This window comes from Desmodus rotundus, chromosome 7 (assembly GCF_022682495.2).
Source record: "Desmodus rotundus isolate HL8 chromosome 7, HLdesRot8A.1, whole genome shotgun sequence".
Taxonomy (NCBI): Eukaryota; Metazoa; Chordata; class Mammalia; order Chiroptera; family Phyllostomidae; genus Desmodus; species Desmodus rotundus.
This window is the reverse complement of record NC_071393.1, coordinates 93889019-93908052: the sequence shown is the minus strand read 5'-3', so window position 1 is coordinate 93908052 and position 19034 is coordinate 93889019. Positions and strand designations below refer to the sequence as shown.

Below are 19034 nucleotides of genomic sequence, written 5' to 3'. Positions count from 1 at the left end.
CCAAAGCTCTCAGACAAGACTTGAACCTATGACCTTCACTGTGTACACAATAGGCGGGTGAGAGGGACCGGTTTATCTCTGCAGCAGCAGTTCTCAGCCCTGGGGTAGCACTCCCGATAAAATGACACGACTATTGTGTGTGGCAGCAGAACAGTCATCTCCTCACAACGGCCTAAACCAGCACTCCCTCCCCCAAGACAAAGCAGCAGGGGTGAAATTAACTCAAGGCTGCAGAGCAAAGCCTAATACAGAGAAGAGAGGCCTGTGGGGGACTGGGGACTCTACTCAACCCCTGGGGCTCTGGACACATGGCTGGAAACAGACAGGCTTTCTCCCCCATCTTCCCTACTCTCATTTTAGGTAGGAAGCTGTTTCTTGGAGAATTCAATCATCTGTGAATTGTTCAGAAATATTCTCCCTGAAGGGCTCTGATCTCTCCACCCTGTGTGAGCCTAATTCCTAGAAGCTGAAATGACTGTTTGCTGCTGTCTGTTTCACAAACACACATTAATTGGTCAGATGTGTCTCCTCCTCCTCAACCCCAGAGGGAGGAAGGAGAATCTGAGCAAAGCACAGAGATGATCCAACCGTAATTACACATAAAGGGAAAAGAGGGCAGCATGGGTTTCCCAAACAGGACAGGGTCACGAACCCTCCCCGGGGCGGGGGGGGGGGGGGGGGGGGTACAAGGACAGCACTAAGGGCCAGGCCCAAGAATCCCTCCATCTTGAAGAAAAGGACAGGGGTAAATATGACTTGAAGACTAGAAGGAGCACACACCCACAACCTACTTACTGCACACTCCCAGCTACCTTGCTCCCCAATCCTGGGCCACGCAGCCGTCCTGCTCCCAACCCTTAGCTCTGAACCCCCCTAACTCCCTGACTAGCCCCAGTTTCCATGGGCCCCCTCAAGATAACCAGACTGGCCTCAAACTCTCTGGCCTGTCCCCACAACCTGGCCAGACCCTAATTCCCTCTCGGGCACCCCTACCCTTACCCTGAATTGGCCCTAGCCATGCTTTGAACTTCACCCCACGTCCCCAGACGCACCCTCCCCCACCCACGCAACGACCCCCCTCATACCCCCCATACACACCTTCCCCCACGCTCCGCCCCGGCCCCCCAACCCCCACTTCCTCCGTCATGAGCCGCTGCCCCCCGGCCCCCCTCAGCACCGCCGCCTCTCTCCTCCCCCCAGCCCCAGCTCCACACAAAGCTCCGGACTCACCGCGCGGCCGGTCCCGGGAGCCGCCACCTCCGCTGGCCCGGGGCCCCGGGCCGTAGAGCCGCCGCTGCTACCGGGCCCAGGCCGCCATCCGTTCCCGCGGCCCCTCCCCCCCACCCCACCCCGCCTCCGCTCCGGCTCTCCGCCCCTCCCCGCGCCGCTCCGCCCCGCCCGGCCGGTGCCGCCGTGTCCGGGGCCGCGGGTCCCTCAGCCGCCGCCACCGCCGCTGCCGCCGCGATCCGGGACAAGCAGGGCCGCCCGGAAGGCCCGGACACTGGACTACCGGGCCCTCGGATCCGGATTCCAGGCTGGTGTGGAGTCTGGAGCGGGAGAGCGCAGGGGAAACCCGGAACCTGGATAGAGAAGCCAAATCCTGGGTCTCGGAATGCGCGGTCACTAGGAGCCAGGATTAGAGTCTGATCTGGGAATGCTGGAAAACCCGGCGAGCCGGTTAAAACAGAGATAAACTCGAAGAAACCTGGATTGGAAGCTCGAACCTAACGCTCTCTCCTCGTGGAAAGAACTCTCGCTGGACCAGACTTCCTCGCAGAGAGATCGCTGGGGAAGTAGGGCAACTTAAATACAGAAGACACCAATTCTGTAGGTGTCCTTCAACTGTGGGAAAAGGGGCCTACGGAGTCTGAATGTTAACATCCACAAAGCGAAGAGCAAGCACAGCTCATGATGGTTTCATCCATTTTATCCCTTGGTTCAGCAAAATATCAACCCCCTACATTTTTATCCTTTGTCCTCCGGTTTCCTTTTTTCGGATTACCATTTGTTTTCCTCTTAAAAGTACCATTTCTAGTCCTTCTATATCCCTTTTCTCCTCACCATCCTATCATCAAATCTTACTACTTTTTATTATGTAAAAGTCTTACTCTTTCCTTTTCCAACCCATCATACTAACGATTGTAACTTTTACCTTTATTTATCTGCCATTCATCTCCAATTGTCCAGAACACTATCTAATACACAGTAGGTATTCATTCAATCCATGTTTGTATAAGCGAACCCACTTCTCACTTCAGGACCTCCTTTCCTAAAACTTCTACTTCATTCCACAGCAAACAGAAATTTATCTTAATTCTCCAGGCTCCCCACATTTTAACCCTTATTATGTCCTTCCTGTGCCCTTGACCATCTTAGTCAACTCTGCAGGTTTTTATTGTTTTTTAATTGATTCTAGAGAGATAAAAATATTGATTTGTTTTTCCACTTATGTTTCCCTTGGTTGATTCTTATATGTGCCCTGACCAGGGATCAAACCTATAACCTTGGGGTTTGGGGACAATACTTTAACCAACAGAGCTACCCTGCCAGGGCTCAACTGCAGTTTTTATCTTTCCTTTCTTTGCTTTCCCTGAGGCATATTTCAATAGTGCCAGGCAACATAGTGTGTGACTTGAGGACAGAGCCAGGTCATAAAATCTCTCTCTATCTCTACACACAAAGGTGTGGTCTGTGTTTATGTGTTTGGGGGTGGAGGTGATGAATAAAGATGATTACTAAGGCCTTCTGGCCTAGTATGATAATCTCCCTTTGGTCCACCAATATTCAGCTTGCTTAGGACAGTAAAAGGACAGAACTGACCTCATGTAACAGCAAACTTCCAGCCTGTAGTAGGTGATATTACAAGTGATGATTCACCTCCTTAGCAGGTAGCGAAAGAGTAGGGTTTAGTGTTTTAGACTTGTACGACTTAATTAAAAGTTAACACCTGAGTGGTCATCTCCCGTTGAAGAACATGACTCTATTAGAGACTGGACTGCAAAATTAGGAAACAAAGGAAAGACATTCCTACAGTGAACCCCAATTTTTAGCCAGAGAAAGTTCTCAAGTCTGGAAGAACCGCTAAAAATTTTCAAGTGATTGATGTCCTGTACAGTAAAAAACTTTTAAGTTTTGACTTTTTGTTCCTCTAGCGAGGGGTTGACAAATTATGGCCCACATATCAAATCAGGCTCACCACCTGTTTTGGTATGTCCCATGAGCTAAGAATGATTTTTACATTTTTAAATGGCTGAAACAATCAAAAGAAAAAATTTTGTGATGTAAAAACTATATAAAATTCAAAGATCAGTGTACATAAATGAAGTTTCAATAAGCCATGCTTACTTACTTATTTTCTTGGATGCGTTTGCATTATGACAGCAGAGTTGAATAGTAACAGACTGTATGGCTGGCCTATAAAGCCTGAAATATTTACTACCTGGCCCTTTACAGAAAAAGTATGTTGACCCCTGCTCCTAACAAGCACTGCCAATAGACCGTTTTTGCAGTGTTGGAAATGGTCTATATTTGCTCTAATTCCAAATTCACTTAGCCACGTGTGGCTATTTGAGCACTTGAAATATGGTTAATGTAACTGAAGAACTGAATCCTTAATTTCATTTAAATAATCACATGTGGCTAAAGGCTACCATATTTATTAGACAGTACAGCTCTAGACTCTCAAATCTTTTCTATTGACATTTTTTGTCCCTTGTCCCAACATCTTTTTTTCCTATGACACACCTCTCTATGGATACTTAGTCCAGTTCCCAGCTCCCTTTCCCTGGGTCTATTTAACTGACTCCAAGTTGGGGTACAACACTTACTAGGTTTTCTTTCTGGATTACCCACTGTCATGATTGAAATCTGAAATCTAATCAGTTTACCAAGTTTCACACCATGAATTAATCCACATTATGTACACACACACAAATGGACAGACATTTACACAAGTTACTTTGTGTCAGAGGACGGCACTCTATGTTCTTCTCCCCATGAGAGAAGTAGAACAGCCCTCCAAATGCTGGATCCCTTGTTTGCTGCTAGAGCCTGTGACATGGGTCACCTCCACCCAAACACATTCACAGAAGCTGAGAACAGCAGATGTGTACTTGCTATTTGAATCTCAAGGAGAAAACATCCTTCATCACAGGACTTTCTTTCCTCCCCCAGGCCTAATAAACTGAAACTAACTGATTTCTCCACCTTAATAGATACTTGCTTTTTACTGGCCTTTTCCAGCTAGGCAAAAGAAAAAACCCCCATACTGTCTCAATCTTGGCTAGGAGCTCTAGCAAAAGCATTAATTTTTTTTTTTTTTTACCGAAGTAAATGAACTCCATATAAATAGGCTTTCATAGATACAGTACTCAAAATGGAAAGAAATTTAGGGTTATAACTCGTAAAAGCCCTAACTTTGTAATTATTTGTAAAAGTAATTATGAAAGTCCAATTTTTTCATACCTACTCCCTAGGAAAAAATCAGTTTCTGTAAACTTACAGCTTAAAAAGAAAAGAGGGGACACATAGTTCTTTTTCTCCATATTAGCTCTAGCAAAAAAAAAAAAAAAAAAAAATTCTCCCACCCCATTCCAAACATCTGACTGCAAGGCTAAAGCCGCCTAAGTCCTGACAGAGAATGTCTCCAGTTTTTTATATATATATATATATATATATATATATATATATATATATAAATATCCTACTCTGAGCTTATTTAATTGAGACTGGGTCCTGCCTGGAAAAACAAAAATAAAAACACTGAATCCTTTAAGCACTATACCAATTGGGAGCTACTGAACCCAACCAACCAAAAGGGGGCACAGATATTGAGGCTGCAAAAAACCAGCTGAGAAACATGAAGACATCCCCCAGGCCAAGCTGTTCTACAGTTGCAGGGTCAGTGCAAAGTGTAAAGCACTGAGAAGCTGGCTATTCCAGGGTGAGTTTGTACTCAGGCTGCTAAGAATTTCCACTAAGCTTTAAATTATGCTATTCATCACTGAGCAGTGGAGAGCCATCTACCCTCAAGTCTCTCCCACACTTCCTCTCTGGTGTCTCTGCAAATAAGAGAGAGACCTTTTACCACCACCAATGAACTAAAGACAGGCTTTCACAGTCTAACCATGAAAAGAAGTTTCCAAGTTACTCTGCCATCTTCTCATGTGGCTCCAGCTGCATATTTTGGATGCTGAGGTGGGTTCTTATAAACTTGTAAGGTTCTTGTAAACTTTCTTATCACGGCACACAAAATGGCTTCATAACCTGAACTCTTGCAGCTCCTAGTGTTCTTCTTTAAGCACACACACCATCTATCCAGGTGGAAAAATCAATCCAGACTCTTCTGTGCTCAGGTTGTCATTCAAACAAAGTATATAAACACCCCGCTCCCCACCCCCCACCATCCATAGGGTCTTTATCTCCTGCCTTTCAATGTTATTTTGGTATTAAGAAAACCAGACAACTCCAGCTCAGAATTCAAGGTGCTACTTACTGCTTGGTAAACTATTAACTACATAATGAACCCAATGTGGCTTTATTAACAGTACTAGGGTCTGTAGGAGGGCAGGGAGTTTTTTCCCTAAAGAAGTGCCATTAGCTGTCCTTTCCCCTCTCTCTACAGAGGTTGACCAGGAAAAGAAAGAAAATACTGCATGTGTGCATCACCAGAAGAAGAATCAGGTGGGTTTTCCCTGGGAATCCAGAGTGATCAGGTCCCGCAAAACCAGTGCCTAGAGCTATGCAACAAGCAGGGTTCACAGTTGAGTGAACATCAATGCATAATGAGTGGAGGCATTTCAATGCAAATAAACGCTGAATATGAAGGATTAAAGAAAGGGGAAATTAATCTTTTTCATAACACAGGGCACTTTTTTTTTCTCCCTTGTGCTCTTTTTTAAGTCATGCACACAACTGCTGGAGGGAATCCAACTTCCCCAGTGTGGTGGTGCTGCTTTATAAAAAGCAGAACATACACATTTAAGAGCATGAATTTCCTGAGGATGCCAGCAGCTGAGATTCTGACAGCTCTTCTGAACAGCCTCAGAAGAAAGGGCTTCCCTAAGTGGGGCCAGACTGACTAGTAAAAATCTCATTTCAAAATAACCTATTTTTTTTTCCAAGGCTCATAGCTTCCTGGGGTGTGGATGGTTTAAAGGGTTTAGGTTCAGCATCTGGGGGTATCTGGATGCAATTACTGAAGGGATTTTATTTTTCGGTTTGTTTCTAATTGCCCCATCAAAGAAGTGATGCTTTTGCAATACCAACAAAATAAATAGGGCAGTTTCATGCTGCTTTAGCAGGTGGCTCCATCTCCTCCCAGTCTGATCTTCTTATGCCTAATGTCTCAAACCAAAAAACAAAATGACAGCGCCTCTTCAGGTCATCTCTTCAAAAAAAAATTTGCCAGTGAAGATTACTCAGCTTTTGAAGATGTCACACTCAACTTTAAGAGATGTTGGACTGGTGCAGAAAACTTGCTAAAAATCTTTCTGTCCCACCACGGTTTGTACCAAACACAGGATTCCTTGGACATTCAAATTCTCTATTAGGCTATCATTCTGGGGGTGGTAAAGGGGGGTGGGGCAAAGAAACGTTAAAATTCAAGTGCTCCCCTGCCAATTGTTAACCTAGGTTAAAATTTTTCCTAACTACAAATCCAAGCCCAAGAGAGGAAATTAATTTCCAAGTTGTTCCTTTCTCTTCCAATACCGCTCTGAGAAAAAAATGTTTAAGACCTAGAATTTTTAAAATAAGTTTTTATAAATAATGTATTCAAAGATTTTGACCTACTACTTAAAGTAAGAATCCCACTCTTTAAGAAAAATATACAAGTTTTGGTAAGAGTTTAAGTACTGACAGAGTCAACACCTGGTGTCCAAGCCTTGATATTTCTACTGCTTGAGATTCCAAAGGACCAGTGTATAACAATTTTAGTGCACAAAACTCCACTATGCTGCATAGTTCCTTTCCTCCTGGGTCAGACAGCTTTATTCTGCTTCATTAACCCCTTCTTTGCGCCTTGATGGATCTTGGAATCCAGTTTCCCTGTAAGGGAAAAAAAAGAAGCCTCATTATTTATTTTTTATATTTGCAATGCAAATCTTTCATGGCCTCCCAGGTCTTCTGGATACTGTGTTCCCGTCACATTCAATTATCTTGCTTCAGGACCCAGACACTTTCAAACTTCAGAGCCTCATTCTACAAGAATGAGGAAGCAGTGGGAACACCACAGACACAAAAGCATGCACACAAACACAATGAGTATTCTCCTAAAGAATCTAAGTTAATATTTCTAATTGTGTAGCTACTAGAAAAGAAACATCACCTTTCCAGGGTGTCTAATACTAAGACAAGTTTTTAAAGAATATAAACATATAATAAAAAAAAAGTCATTTTACACAGTGGGAAACCCATTCCTCTGACCTGTTAACTGGCTGAGCATAATGCATGAACCTCCCTCACAATGAGAAAAGCAGTTCAACTCACCCCTATCCTGCCTCAGACTTAATAGGGGGAGTGACCTGAAATAGTGGAGTAGAATCCACATGAATGCTTTACTGACAAAGGGCCCCTATCACCAGCTAAGAAGGGCAAAGGTCATAGGCTGTATGACTCTTCTAAGTGTTAAAAGTTAGGAAACAAGCAACCTTCCTGTCCCAGGTGACCCTAATGAGAGGTTCTTCACTGCTGTGGTGTCTGACCTCTGACCTCTCAGATCTACCAGGACAGAGTTTGGTTCAGTGGTAGCAGCCTTAGGAGCCATCCATCTCATGAAGGGAGTCTTTATTAATAGAGTTCCTTCCTGTCTGTCTGGCCTGAGAACAGAGCTTGCAGGTTGCTTTCTCCAAAAAAAAAAAAGTCTCATTTAAGTCCATAGCAATGCTGATGCTAGAAACAGAAACAATTAAGTTGAACATCAGCTGCAGCACTTAAAAAAAAACAAATAAGGAAGCCCCCCTGTACTACTGTACTACAGGCCCATACCTACAACCACTGCCCCTCATATGCTGTCATTTTCATTTGTTGCAGCAATCAAATGTAAGAGAGCACTAGCCTAGGAGTCTTAAGACTCATGTTTTAGTCCACCCTTGTCTGATATTAACTACCTGTGTGACCTGGGGCAAGTCATTTTCTCTCTGGACTTCAATATTCTCATTTGTCCAATTAAGAATACATGTTGTGACTACTGCACAAAGAAACTGTGAGATAAATAACCTCAATCTAACAAGTTTCCCTGTTTTCTAATTCCACCCCACCCCTCATCTCTTACAGGGCTGCACCTGCATTTGCAATACAATTACTTTCTTTTCTGGGCTTTGAAACCTTCACTAAATGATACCCTAAATGCCATCCACAATGGTCACAATGGTGTTGATTTTAATTTGGGCTTTATAGTACAGAGTATTCCCAAGGATTTAGAAGTTCTTTCACCCCCCAGGCTGCCTGGTTGAAAATACAAACATGTGACAGCAATCTGGCAATAAGCCCTAATACAAGGCAAATTTGCCTTTGTATCCCTAACACTACCATAGTGACAACCAAATGGTAGATGCTCAATAAAGTCTTTTTCTTTTTAATCCTCACCAGAGAGTATGTTTACTGATTTTAGAGAGAGAGGAAGGGAGAGACAGAAAGAGAGAAAGATCGATGTGAGAGAGAAACATTGATCAGTTGTCTTCTGTATGTGCCCTGACAGGGGAACGAACCCACAAACTAGGGATGTGCCCTGACTAGGAACTGAATCCATAACCTTTTGGTGTATGGGACAGTGCTCCAACCAACTGAGCCACATGGCCAGGGCTCAATAAATGTTTTCATCAAATGAGTTAAACAAAGAAGGTAGACACCACAAATTTCAAAACCTTTACATTATAGGTCAGACTATTAAGTAACCAAAAACAGGTATCAGATAAACACAAGAGTACCCACTGTAAAGGTGGTGGTACCCAGAGGCAGAGTATGTGCCTCATCCAGCTTTTTAGAAGAAGGTAGGGCAGAATTTAGAATTCCTCCTAGGACTCCAGGTGTCCAGACTTCTAGGTCTCTTTATTGAATAAGTTAGAAGGAAACAAGTTCTAGTTTTGGTCTTGAGACAACCGAGCTGTATAACCTGGAGGAGATCACTTAATCACTCTTCAACTTTATCAATGCTAAGAAACTGGACTACATAGTACTGAAGGCCCTTTCCAGCTCTATAATACTGTGTCCTAAAAATGAAATGTAAATTAAAACGATCTGTTTTTCAGGCAATATGAAAAAAAGTAAAAAACCTAGAAAAAAGTAAGAAACCTAAAAGCAGAAAGATGTGAGCAAAATATAATTCCTATAAACCTGTTTACTCAACTAAAAAATAAATGGAGGGAAAATTCCTACTAACTTATAAAGTTGTTGAAAGGATTACAGCTAACATTAAGTGTTTTCTATATATCAACCACTGTGCTAAGTATTTTATATACACTAAGTCATTTAACCAAATAACTAATTGAAACACATATGTTAAAATGCCTCATGAGCTCAAAGTTCTCTGAAAAAAGTAAGGGCAGTCATATTACTTATGTTGAAGCTTGGGAGTTGTGCTTCTTAGTTACGGTCTCAGTTTTACTTTTAATTTACCATGTAACTCTAGGCAAGTCTTTTCATTATATTGATTTCAGATTCCTCATATTTAAAAAAAGAGAGAGACATTACCTTCTTCACACTCTCAAAGCTTTACTATATAGAACTTTCCAAATATAATTTTCAGAGAACTCCAGTCTGATCATGAAAACCGTCATGTAACACCAGCTCAGGTAAGATCAACCCATCAGAGCAAAGCACTCCACGGTAGGCAGACTAATCTCTAGCTTCAATGATGATTTCATAAAATGGAAAACTAACAGGAGGAAGGAGATGTAGAGTAACAAGGATTTCTAGGACATTCCCAGTGATTTAGAAATTCTTTCATCCCCTACTGCCTAAAAAAAAACCATACATGTGCCAGCAATCTGTGATCTTCCTACAAATAAGGACTTCTTTGCATTCCCTAATGTCTACCACAGTGACTGGCAACAGTAGCAATTCTTGGGTCAGCTGTGGGCAGTGAGGGCAAAGGACGGGGTTTGCATGAAGAAGCAGTCACCATGGCTGACCTTGGATTACATGAATTCTGAACTCTGAGTTCTAGTTCAGCCTGGTCTTTCAAGACTTAGGACCTGGACAATTAAGTACAGTAACACACAATATACTCTCTTACAAGCGGAGTGATAATGCTTAGTTTCTGTATTTTCCCAATCCTTTCACATTTAGTACCTGCATCCTTTTAATGTTAAACCACATCCTCAATCATGATGCCTAAAAGAAAATCAAGTGCATGTGCAGCAGATGGGCAAGAAGTTGAAAGGGGAAAAGTATTTGTCATCAATTGATACAACTCCCATAGGTATTTTCACACGCTTTGCATAAAAATAAGGCAGTATTTGCATGAGTTTATAGAGCATGTACATGTAGTTCATTTGAAGTAAAAAGATTCCTTTATCTCTTTAAACATTCAACCTATATATTCTACTATACCTATTTTGCATATCCTAATTTGAGCAGACACACAGCCAAATGATATAATATTGCACACTGCTCTTTTCTGAATTATTTCAATTTCAAGAGACACAATTATCCCCAGGTCAAGTAAGCTCAAGTTTATACGGCCAAAAACAAAAATCAAAATACAAACCTTTAACGGAAGGCACATACACATATATATACATGATACAACATGGAAATGGGTTGTTGTCTATAAGTTTATTTGCAAGTCAAAAGTTTAGAACTTGGAATATATTTCTCATAGAATTTATCTATAAAAGGCAGCTAGGTAGGTCCCTAAGCCATACCACAAAAATAAATAAATAAATAAATAAAATTAAGCCACAGTTATGGCTGTAATTTAAGTGTAGTAGTAATATTATTAATACTATGGAACAGAACTTAACCACTTCAAATAACAATATACCTTGAATAAACCATGAAGCATTCCAAATTAAGAGCCAACTATGTATTTTTCCCCTGTGGCAGTGGGATTAAAGACTTTCCCAGCTTTAAACTACTAGGGGTGGCCCCTACTGCCTAAGGCAAGGAAGTTCTGGCAGAGTGTAAGGTTTTTAGAGATGGTAAGATTGAATGGAGGGTAAAGGAATGGGGAGTTATAGAGAATAGAAACTTTACACCAGACTAAATTCTCACTCTGGCTCCCTCTCAATAGAATTTTTTTTCTGAGACAACAGGGATTGGTGAGCCTGTTTTTTTCCCCTTTTTTTTTTTTTTAAATAAATTTTCACTACTTATTGTTTTTCTTCCTTGTCTGGTCTACAATGGAAGCTGTAGACTCATAATTTCTATCTAGCCCTGTTGTCCCTGAAATAAACATACAGCCCATTTTGGCTTTTTAAAGCTTTTAACTAACAGAAACAATGGGGAAAATCAAGAGATTATTAAAGCTTGCTCCCTCAGAGCATCACTCCCCCACACACATTAAACCTTATGGGAAAAAATGAAAGCCATGTATGTGCTGAAGGTGGGTCTCTGTCTAGGCAGAGAAAGTACTGAAGTAAAACATTTCAGAGAGTATCTAATCTCTGTTTACACAGAACAGTTTCTCACAGGAGCTTAAGCAGCAGATAAAAACCAAGATAGAGGAGGAAGCTAAGAAAAGGTAACTGGGGCTAAAGATCAAGGAGGCAGTGTGCCTGGCAGAGGAGCCCTACCACATTTTCCTCCTCCCACCAGTGTCGCCATCAGAGCCCAGAGTAAGGTGACACTGAAACAGAGGAGGAGGAGGTAGAATGCCACAACCAAAAAAGAGGGAGAGGAAAAGAGAGATTTAAATCCTATACAGTGGAGAAGGAGGAAAAAGAATTTCCAGGGCCACCTGGATATCAACTGGTGTATAATCTAAAGCAAATAATTTGTATAAGTTAAGGGCAACTTACGTTCAGATTTTCGGATTTGTAGGAAACTCAGAAACATACACCATTTAAATTATGAGGGTTGTCTGAATTTTATAGTGAGTATACATTAACCTAAATTCATACTCAAAGAATTTCATTTTGTGATTGAAAGCAGTATTAATCAAAGTGTACTCAGTTGACCAACGACATCAATATCACTTGTGAGAAGGCCTAGAAACCTGTCTATATAGGTTTATAGGCAACTTTTATCTACATTATAGTTTAGAAGCACTTCTCAACAGGACAGATTTATAAAATGGCTAGCGGGTCTCCAAGGTACCAGGTGAGGCAGATCTGTGCACAGCTGAAGACAATGCTCGCCTGAGAATCATCCAGTTCACACAGTGGCAAAACAGTATCACAGAGGCACAAAACAGTAACTGATATAAGCAAATGGGAGGGTTGTTGATGCCATTTCTGAAAGAAAGTTAGGCAGGGAGGAAACCACTATATGTTTCTTGATATTGCTTTGAAATAGAAAAGGCTGCTGTAGAAGACAGAAGAGGAAAAGATGGAAGTTGAAAAAAAGTTGAAAGTTGAAAGATCTACCTAAGGAGTGAATACACAGACATATAACCACAAACTCATAAAAGCAAAAGTTACAGAAAAAGAAATCATCAAGAGGTCTCCAAGAGATGAAAAGCAAGAGGGCTAGGGCAAAGCTCTAGGAAACCAGTAATGAAAGAAATAGTGGGAAGTGATGCCTCCAAAATGGATACTCAAGAATAGACACTTAAAAAGTTGTCTTATTCTTGGATTGAATACTGAGGGACAATGATTGAATGACAATGTTGCCACTGGCGCTGGCTTACTACTTCCTTTAATGAACAGTACAACAGAACAAAAGCATGCTCTTTGGGCTGACGAATAGGATTTCAATGTACTGGGTCCTAAAATTGAAATTTGGAGTGATTCCCTAGCATGCCAATAATTGCGGATCAAGGTTCACTTTGGAAAGGCTATCCTGTAGTTAACCTGACATTCAAGTTATCAATAAAAATACTTTTATTAATCTCCCAACACTTGAGATGCTATAGAACAGGGTAAAAAGAGAAAAAAAAATTAAAACTTAAACAAGTGAGACGCAAAATAAAAAAAAAAAATAGACCATCAAAGCTTGTCACTTACAGATTTTTGGATTTCCTTTAATAGGAAACTTCACAATCATTTCCTGGGGATTTGTGCAGATGAAAACAAATGGAGAATCAGATTCTTGACTCATGTCTGGGTACTGTGAAATATAAAAATAAAAAGTTCAGTCTGTTTGGGACAAATTTGGAATTTCAAGAAGATCATTTGATGTCCCAGATTTCACCTCAACATGCTGGTAACAGTGCTCTTCATTTCACACTCAGATAAAGAGGGTTATGCTCAACAAACAAGAACAAATCTCCCCTTTCCCCAGGCCTTAGCACAGTATTTTTATATAGTTTACTGTCTACCATTTTGACTTCCTATAATGGGAACAACTTCTTTAAAAAAAAGGATGCCTGAGATTTTCCCAGAAGAATAAGAACTGACTGTTCCTTTAACATTAGTGTGAGTTGGGAGATTCAGAGGTCTCTTTCAAGAACACTGGGCACCCCCTAGGTTCAACTCAAGTGAAACACAGGAAGATTTAAGAAAAATAGAACATTTGTAAAAATTCTGATAGAAACAGTCAACAGAGCCCATCTCTTACTAAAGGGAAGGAAGATGATTCATTCTGAAAGGTGTAAATATGGAAAAGCTGTTTTGCTGGACGCATTCCAGACTTAGGGTGAAAAGGTAACTGGTAGGATGATTCTGAAAATTATTTAGAAGCCTCTTTTGGATCTCTCAAAACAAACAAAACTGGGTGAATACTTTGGATTTTTATTCTCTCTGCAGAAACAGACACAAAACCTAGAGTAAGATTATGCTGACCATGCAATCACAATTTAAGAAACACCTGGGGATTGGCAGAAAGTGCTCTCCGGCAATGCCCAATTAACCTGATATTTCATTATTTCCTACCTTGGGATGTCTCACATTTAGCATGTTCAACAATTTTGACTCATAGGTTGACTGTGAGTATAGGTCAGACTTCATTACCAGAGGCGCCTTTATCCTAGTAATTACCATCAAAAGTATGAAATTATTTTCCACTCTTATTCACCTGCTAGGATGTATCCCCCACAAATCTAAGGCTCTAAAGTAGAAACGGAACATTCAGTAAGAAAATTCAAATTTCACTGTAACAAGTGGAAGCATGAACAGTTCAACTTCTTTACTGGCTAGGTGATAAGTAATGCTGTGGAGACAAAAAGGATTTTAAACAGCTTTTGATCCTGCCCACATACCATGCATGGCTTTTCAGTGTGGGACACGTGTGGCATGTACTTCGATAAAACATAGCTTAATATCAAGTATCAGCCACAACTATATTCACAGGAAAGGACAAAATGTTCATGGTAGAAAAGAAAGACTAAAGATGGGAGGACAAACCCTCTTCTTTCTTTATCCCCTAGATCTTTAGAACTCAAAGAAAAGTAAGGTCCAGCTGTTACTGCTGGGGTGCAGTAATCAAAAGAGACTTTGCAGGCAAGAAGGGGCTGGAAAGAAGTATCTGAAGTCATTGAAGGCAAGGACCTATGTCCAAGATTACTCTCTCCAGCAAAGCTATCACTTAGAATGGAAGGGCAGATAAAGTGTTTCCCAGATAAAGTCAAATTAAAGGAGTTCATCATCACCGAGCCCTTATTATATGAAATGTTAAATGGACTTATCTAAGAAAAAGAAGATCAAAACTATGTACAGTAAAATGACAACAAAGTCACAACTATCAACAACTGAACCTAAAACAAACAAACAAACAAAAACAAACTAAGCAAGCAATTAGAATAGGAACACAATCACAGAAATGGAGAATCACATGGAGGGAGTGGGGAAGCGGGAGGGGGAAGAATGGGGGAAAGGTACAGGGAATAAGAAGCATAAATGGTAGGTACAAAATAGACAGGGGGAGTTAAGAATAGTATGGGAAATGGAGAAGCCAAAGAACTTGTATGGAATAACTTATAGTTCATGCCATGGACATGAACTAAGAGGGGAATTCAATGGGGGGGGATGCAGGTGGGAGGAGGGTGCAGGGCAGATGGCAATAAAGAGGGGGGGAAATGGGACACCTGTAATAGCATTATAAAATAAATAAGTAAATATTCTCTCTCTACTTAATTAACCTCATTAACAAATATACTTTCTGCTATAAAACATACTCTCCAGATCCCACATTCTCCTCTAGCTACGGTCCCATTCCTCAGACTGCCTTTCAAAAAATTCATTAAAAAATTACCTGTACTCCCTGCCTTAAATTCCTCTCCTATTTTTTCTTGAATTCATTATCAACAGACTTTCACTCCCATCACTCCACCAAAACTATTCTTGTAAAGGTCATTGTTCATTTCCAAGTTCCTAAATCAAATGGTCAATTCTCAGTTTTCATTTTAATTACTTATCTGTAGAACCTGACAAAATTCATCTCTCCCTCCTTCTCGGAACACATTTCTCACTTGGCTTCCAGGACAGCATTCTCTTCCTAGTTTTGTTGCATTACTGGCTGCTCCTCACCTCCCCACCCTTTAAATGTTGGCATGCTTCAGGGGTCAGGTCTCAGACCTCTTCTCTCCTGGATTTTTAACTATGAGAAGTGATGGGTGTTAACTAAACTTATTGTGGTAATCATTTTACAGTTTATACATATATCAAATCATTATTTGTACACCTTAAATTAATACAATGTTATATATCAATTATATCTCAATAAAACTGAAAAAAATAAGGTCCTGAAAATGCATATAAAAATGAGATATGCACTAATTAGCATGGATATTATAAAACAAAACAAAAACAAAAATATGGACAATAACAAGTGTTTGTAAGAATAAATATTGGAACCCTTAGACACTGTTGATATGAATGTAAAACGGGGCAGCTGCTGTGGAGAAACAGTTTGGTGTTTCTTTAAAAACTTAAACACAAAATACGATATGATCCAGCCACTCCACTTCTAGATATATACCCAAAAGAACTGAAAGGGACTCAAACAGATAGGTATTCATAGTAGCATTATTCACAATAGCCACTAGTTTCCACAATCTAAATGTCTATCAGTAGATAAATGAATAAAGAAAATGTGGTATATACACAGAATGAATATTATTCAGCCTTAAAAAGAAATGAAGTTCTGATACATGCTACAAGATAGATGAATCTTGAAAAATAATCCTAAGTAAAATAAGCCAGACACAAAGGGGCAAATACTGTATGATTCCCCTCATACAGGGTCTGGCACAAATAACACTCCCCTTTTTAATTACAAAATCTTTTATTACAAAATCATAAGCACAGAATTCTGTAACATAACAATATCACACTCAAACACACCATATGACATTTTAGATGAAATATTCAAATTAAAACTATAAATTATTACCCTACAAACCACACTCAAGCAGGCGTTTCTTCTGCCATACCCTGTATGTGGTACTTAGAATAAGCAAATTCAAAGAAACAGAAAGCAGAATGGAGGTTATCAGGGGCTGAGGGAGAGAGGGCAGAGAAAGAAGGAATTATTATTTAATGGGTAAAGAGTTTCTGTCTGGAATAATAAAAAAGTTCTGGAGATGGGTGGTGGTGATCATTGCACAACACTGTGAATGTACTTAACGCCAGTGAATTATACACTTTAAATGGTTAAAATGGTAAATTTTATATTATAGACATTTTACCACACTAAAAATAACATTAAAAAAAACCTAAGTCCTGGATTTCCTTCCCAAACCCGCTCCTCTCTTAGTCATACCCTTTTAAAATAAATAAATAGCCCTGGCTGGTGTGGCTCAGTGGACTGAGTGCCAGCCTGTGAACCAAAGGGTCGCCGGTTCAATTTCCAGTCAGGGCACATGCCTGCCTGGGTTGTGGGCCAGGTCCCCAGTAGGGGATGCACAAGAGGCAACCACACGTTGATGTTTCTCTCTTTCTCTCTCCTTTTCCCTCTCTCTAAAAATAAATAAATAAAAATTTAAAAAATAAAAATAAATAAAATAAATAAATAGCTATTCTACCCTTCCAATTGTTCAGGCCAAAAACTCCACAACTGACCCACTGGGAAATCCGGTCAACTCAACCTTCAAAAGATATCCAGTATCTCACCACTTCTTAAGACCTCGATGGCTACTTCCCTGGTCCAAGCCATCATAATGTCTACTTGGATTACCACAATAACCTCCTAATTGGTCTCTCTGTTTTGACCCTTAACACCCTCTTGTCTATTCTCAAAACAGCAGCCAGAGCAATTTAAAAATAATCAGATCATGTGACTCTGCTTAAAACTCTCTAAAGGCTTTTCATCTCCCTCGGAATGACAGCCTAACTCCTCACCATGACCTACAGGTCCCTAGACAATCTGGGCCCCATTTCCTTTCTGATGCCTTTTCCTACTGCTCTCCCCATTTTCCCTCTACTCCAGCCACTCTGGCTTCCTTGCTGCTCCTGCCTCAGGGTCTTTGCACTTGCCTATTTCCTCTTCCTGGAATGCTTTCCCCTCTAGATACCCACAGGACTTCCTCCCTTTTTCAGGACTGTAAATGTCAATTTTGTTGAGTCCTCCCTGATTATTCTGTCTAACATTCAGCACCAATCTCCTCGCAAACCTGGCACTCTTAACTTTCTCTCCTACCTTACTTTTTTTTTTTTTTGTACAGCACCTACTATCATTTGATACTATATTATTTACTTACTTATTTAAAATTTTTAACTTGGCCTCCCCTTACTAGGATGAAACCTCCACAAAGGCTGGTATTTTTGTCGAAATTTACTTCTCAGCACCTAGAATCATGCCTGGCACATAGCTGGGCATCAGTAAATACTTGTTGAATGAAAGAATAAGGAATTTACCAACTTGTGCATTAAGTTTAACTTAATAATGCTGAATATGCACATGGTGGGAACTGGAGACTCCTCAGACTATAACTGGGCAAAAGCAGGTGTTACTCTGTAATGTGTTATACCTCAAGCTAAATTAATACTTCTGTGTCTTAGCAAGTATCCAAAAGGCCCTATGTTTAGTAAAAACTACCCTGACACATATTAACACAGTAAGTAAATGTCAAATAAAGAGAAAAGGAATGCATAAATAAAATTATAGAACAAGAGGTTCCTTGGACCCACTCATGCCTCACAATAAAATCATTAAAATCACCTTTCTCTTGTGAGCCAATAAACTCAATAAAAAAAAAAATCAACTTTCTCAATTGAGTCTAAATCCAAGTTTCATGTGACTGTCCCTTTTCCCAAGCTCTGTCACTAAACTTCAAGAGGCTTATTAAAAAACAGCTGAAGAACAAAGTAGCCTACAAGGAATAAAGGAAAGTAAGGCTTATGCATTGGGAGAAGAGATTACTTTTATGGCAAAATGCATTAAAGCAAATTCAGCTTGGTAGAACCTCCGTACCTCGAAAAAAACACAATCTGCAACTGCGGCCTGGGCACGACGAACCACATTAACACTACAAGTCAGAGACAAGGAAGGAATTTCTGGTCTTAGAGTCAAGACTAAAATGCAGCTGACTCAGAGAAAAAGTAAGAGAGGAGGATTCATATTTATGAAGAATGCCAATAAACTCTGATGTCATATCCAATTAAGGGAAAATCTTAGATTAAGGACATGGCACAACAGACATTGTGGGTTATAAGATCAAGCAGGCAACTCAGAGCAACCATTCAGATTCAGTCACAGACTCCTGAGGAAGTTGATACTGTTCTTGCCTAAGACAACTGGTTTCCAGCCTGAGGGCGGGTGGCGGGGGGAGTGAACTCTTCTTTCATGCCTCATAAGTTTCACAGCTGTCTAACATAACAGGTAATTAACTACTAAACAGTCATTTTCTTCTCCCCTCCAGAGGAAAATTGTTCACCAGTCATAGGAAAGCATTTCTTTTGCCATTTTCATAAAAGGAAAAAAACTTTAGTACTTTTGGACAACCACTACTGATTCAGAACCAAGTGGGCATTTCCACCAACTTTGCCAGTGTGCCT

The 19034-nt window shown here is 40.4% G+C and overlaps 2 protein-coding genes across 6 annotated transcripts in view; both read right to left on the bottom strand.

Moving 5' to 3' along the window:
• Positions 1 to 1342, bottom strand: part of ZNF609 (zinc finger protein 609) — a 211508-nt gene extending 210166 nt beyond the window's left edge. The window contains exon 1 of one of the 2 annotated variants that reach the window (XM_053927554.2): positions 1231 to 1342. The gene's annotated coding sequence lies outside the window, so the exon portion shown is untranslated. The remainder of the gene's footprint in view (positions 1 to 1230) is intronic. The other variant, XM_053927553.2, reaches the window with a different exon arrangement.
• A 5396-nt stretch (positions 1343 to 6738) lies between these two features.
• Positions 6739 to 19034, bottom strand: part of TRIP4 (thyroid hormone receptor interactor 4) — a 57127-nt gene continuing 44831 nt past the window's right edge. For 2 of the 4 annotated variants that reach the window (XM_024567567.3, XM_045201178.2), the window contains one exon: positions 6739 to 7047. In XM_024567567.3, coding sequence (XP_024423335.1) covers positions 7003 to 7047 — 45 coding nt within the window. In that variant the 3' untranslated portion in view covers positions 6739 to 7002. Of the gene's footprint in view, positions 7048 to 13102; positions 13210 to 19034 lie in introns of those variants that run through there. The other 2 variants (XM_024567566.3, XM_024567568.3) reach the window with 2 other exon arrangements.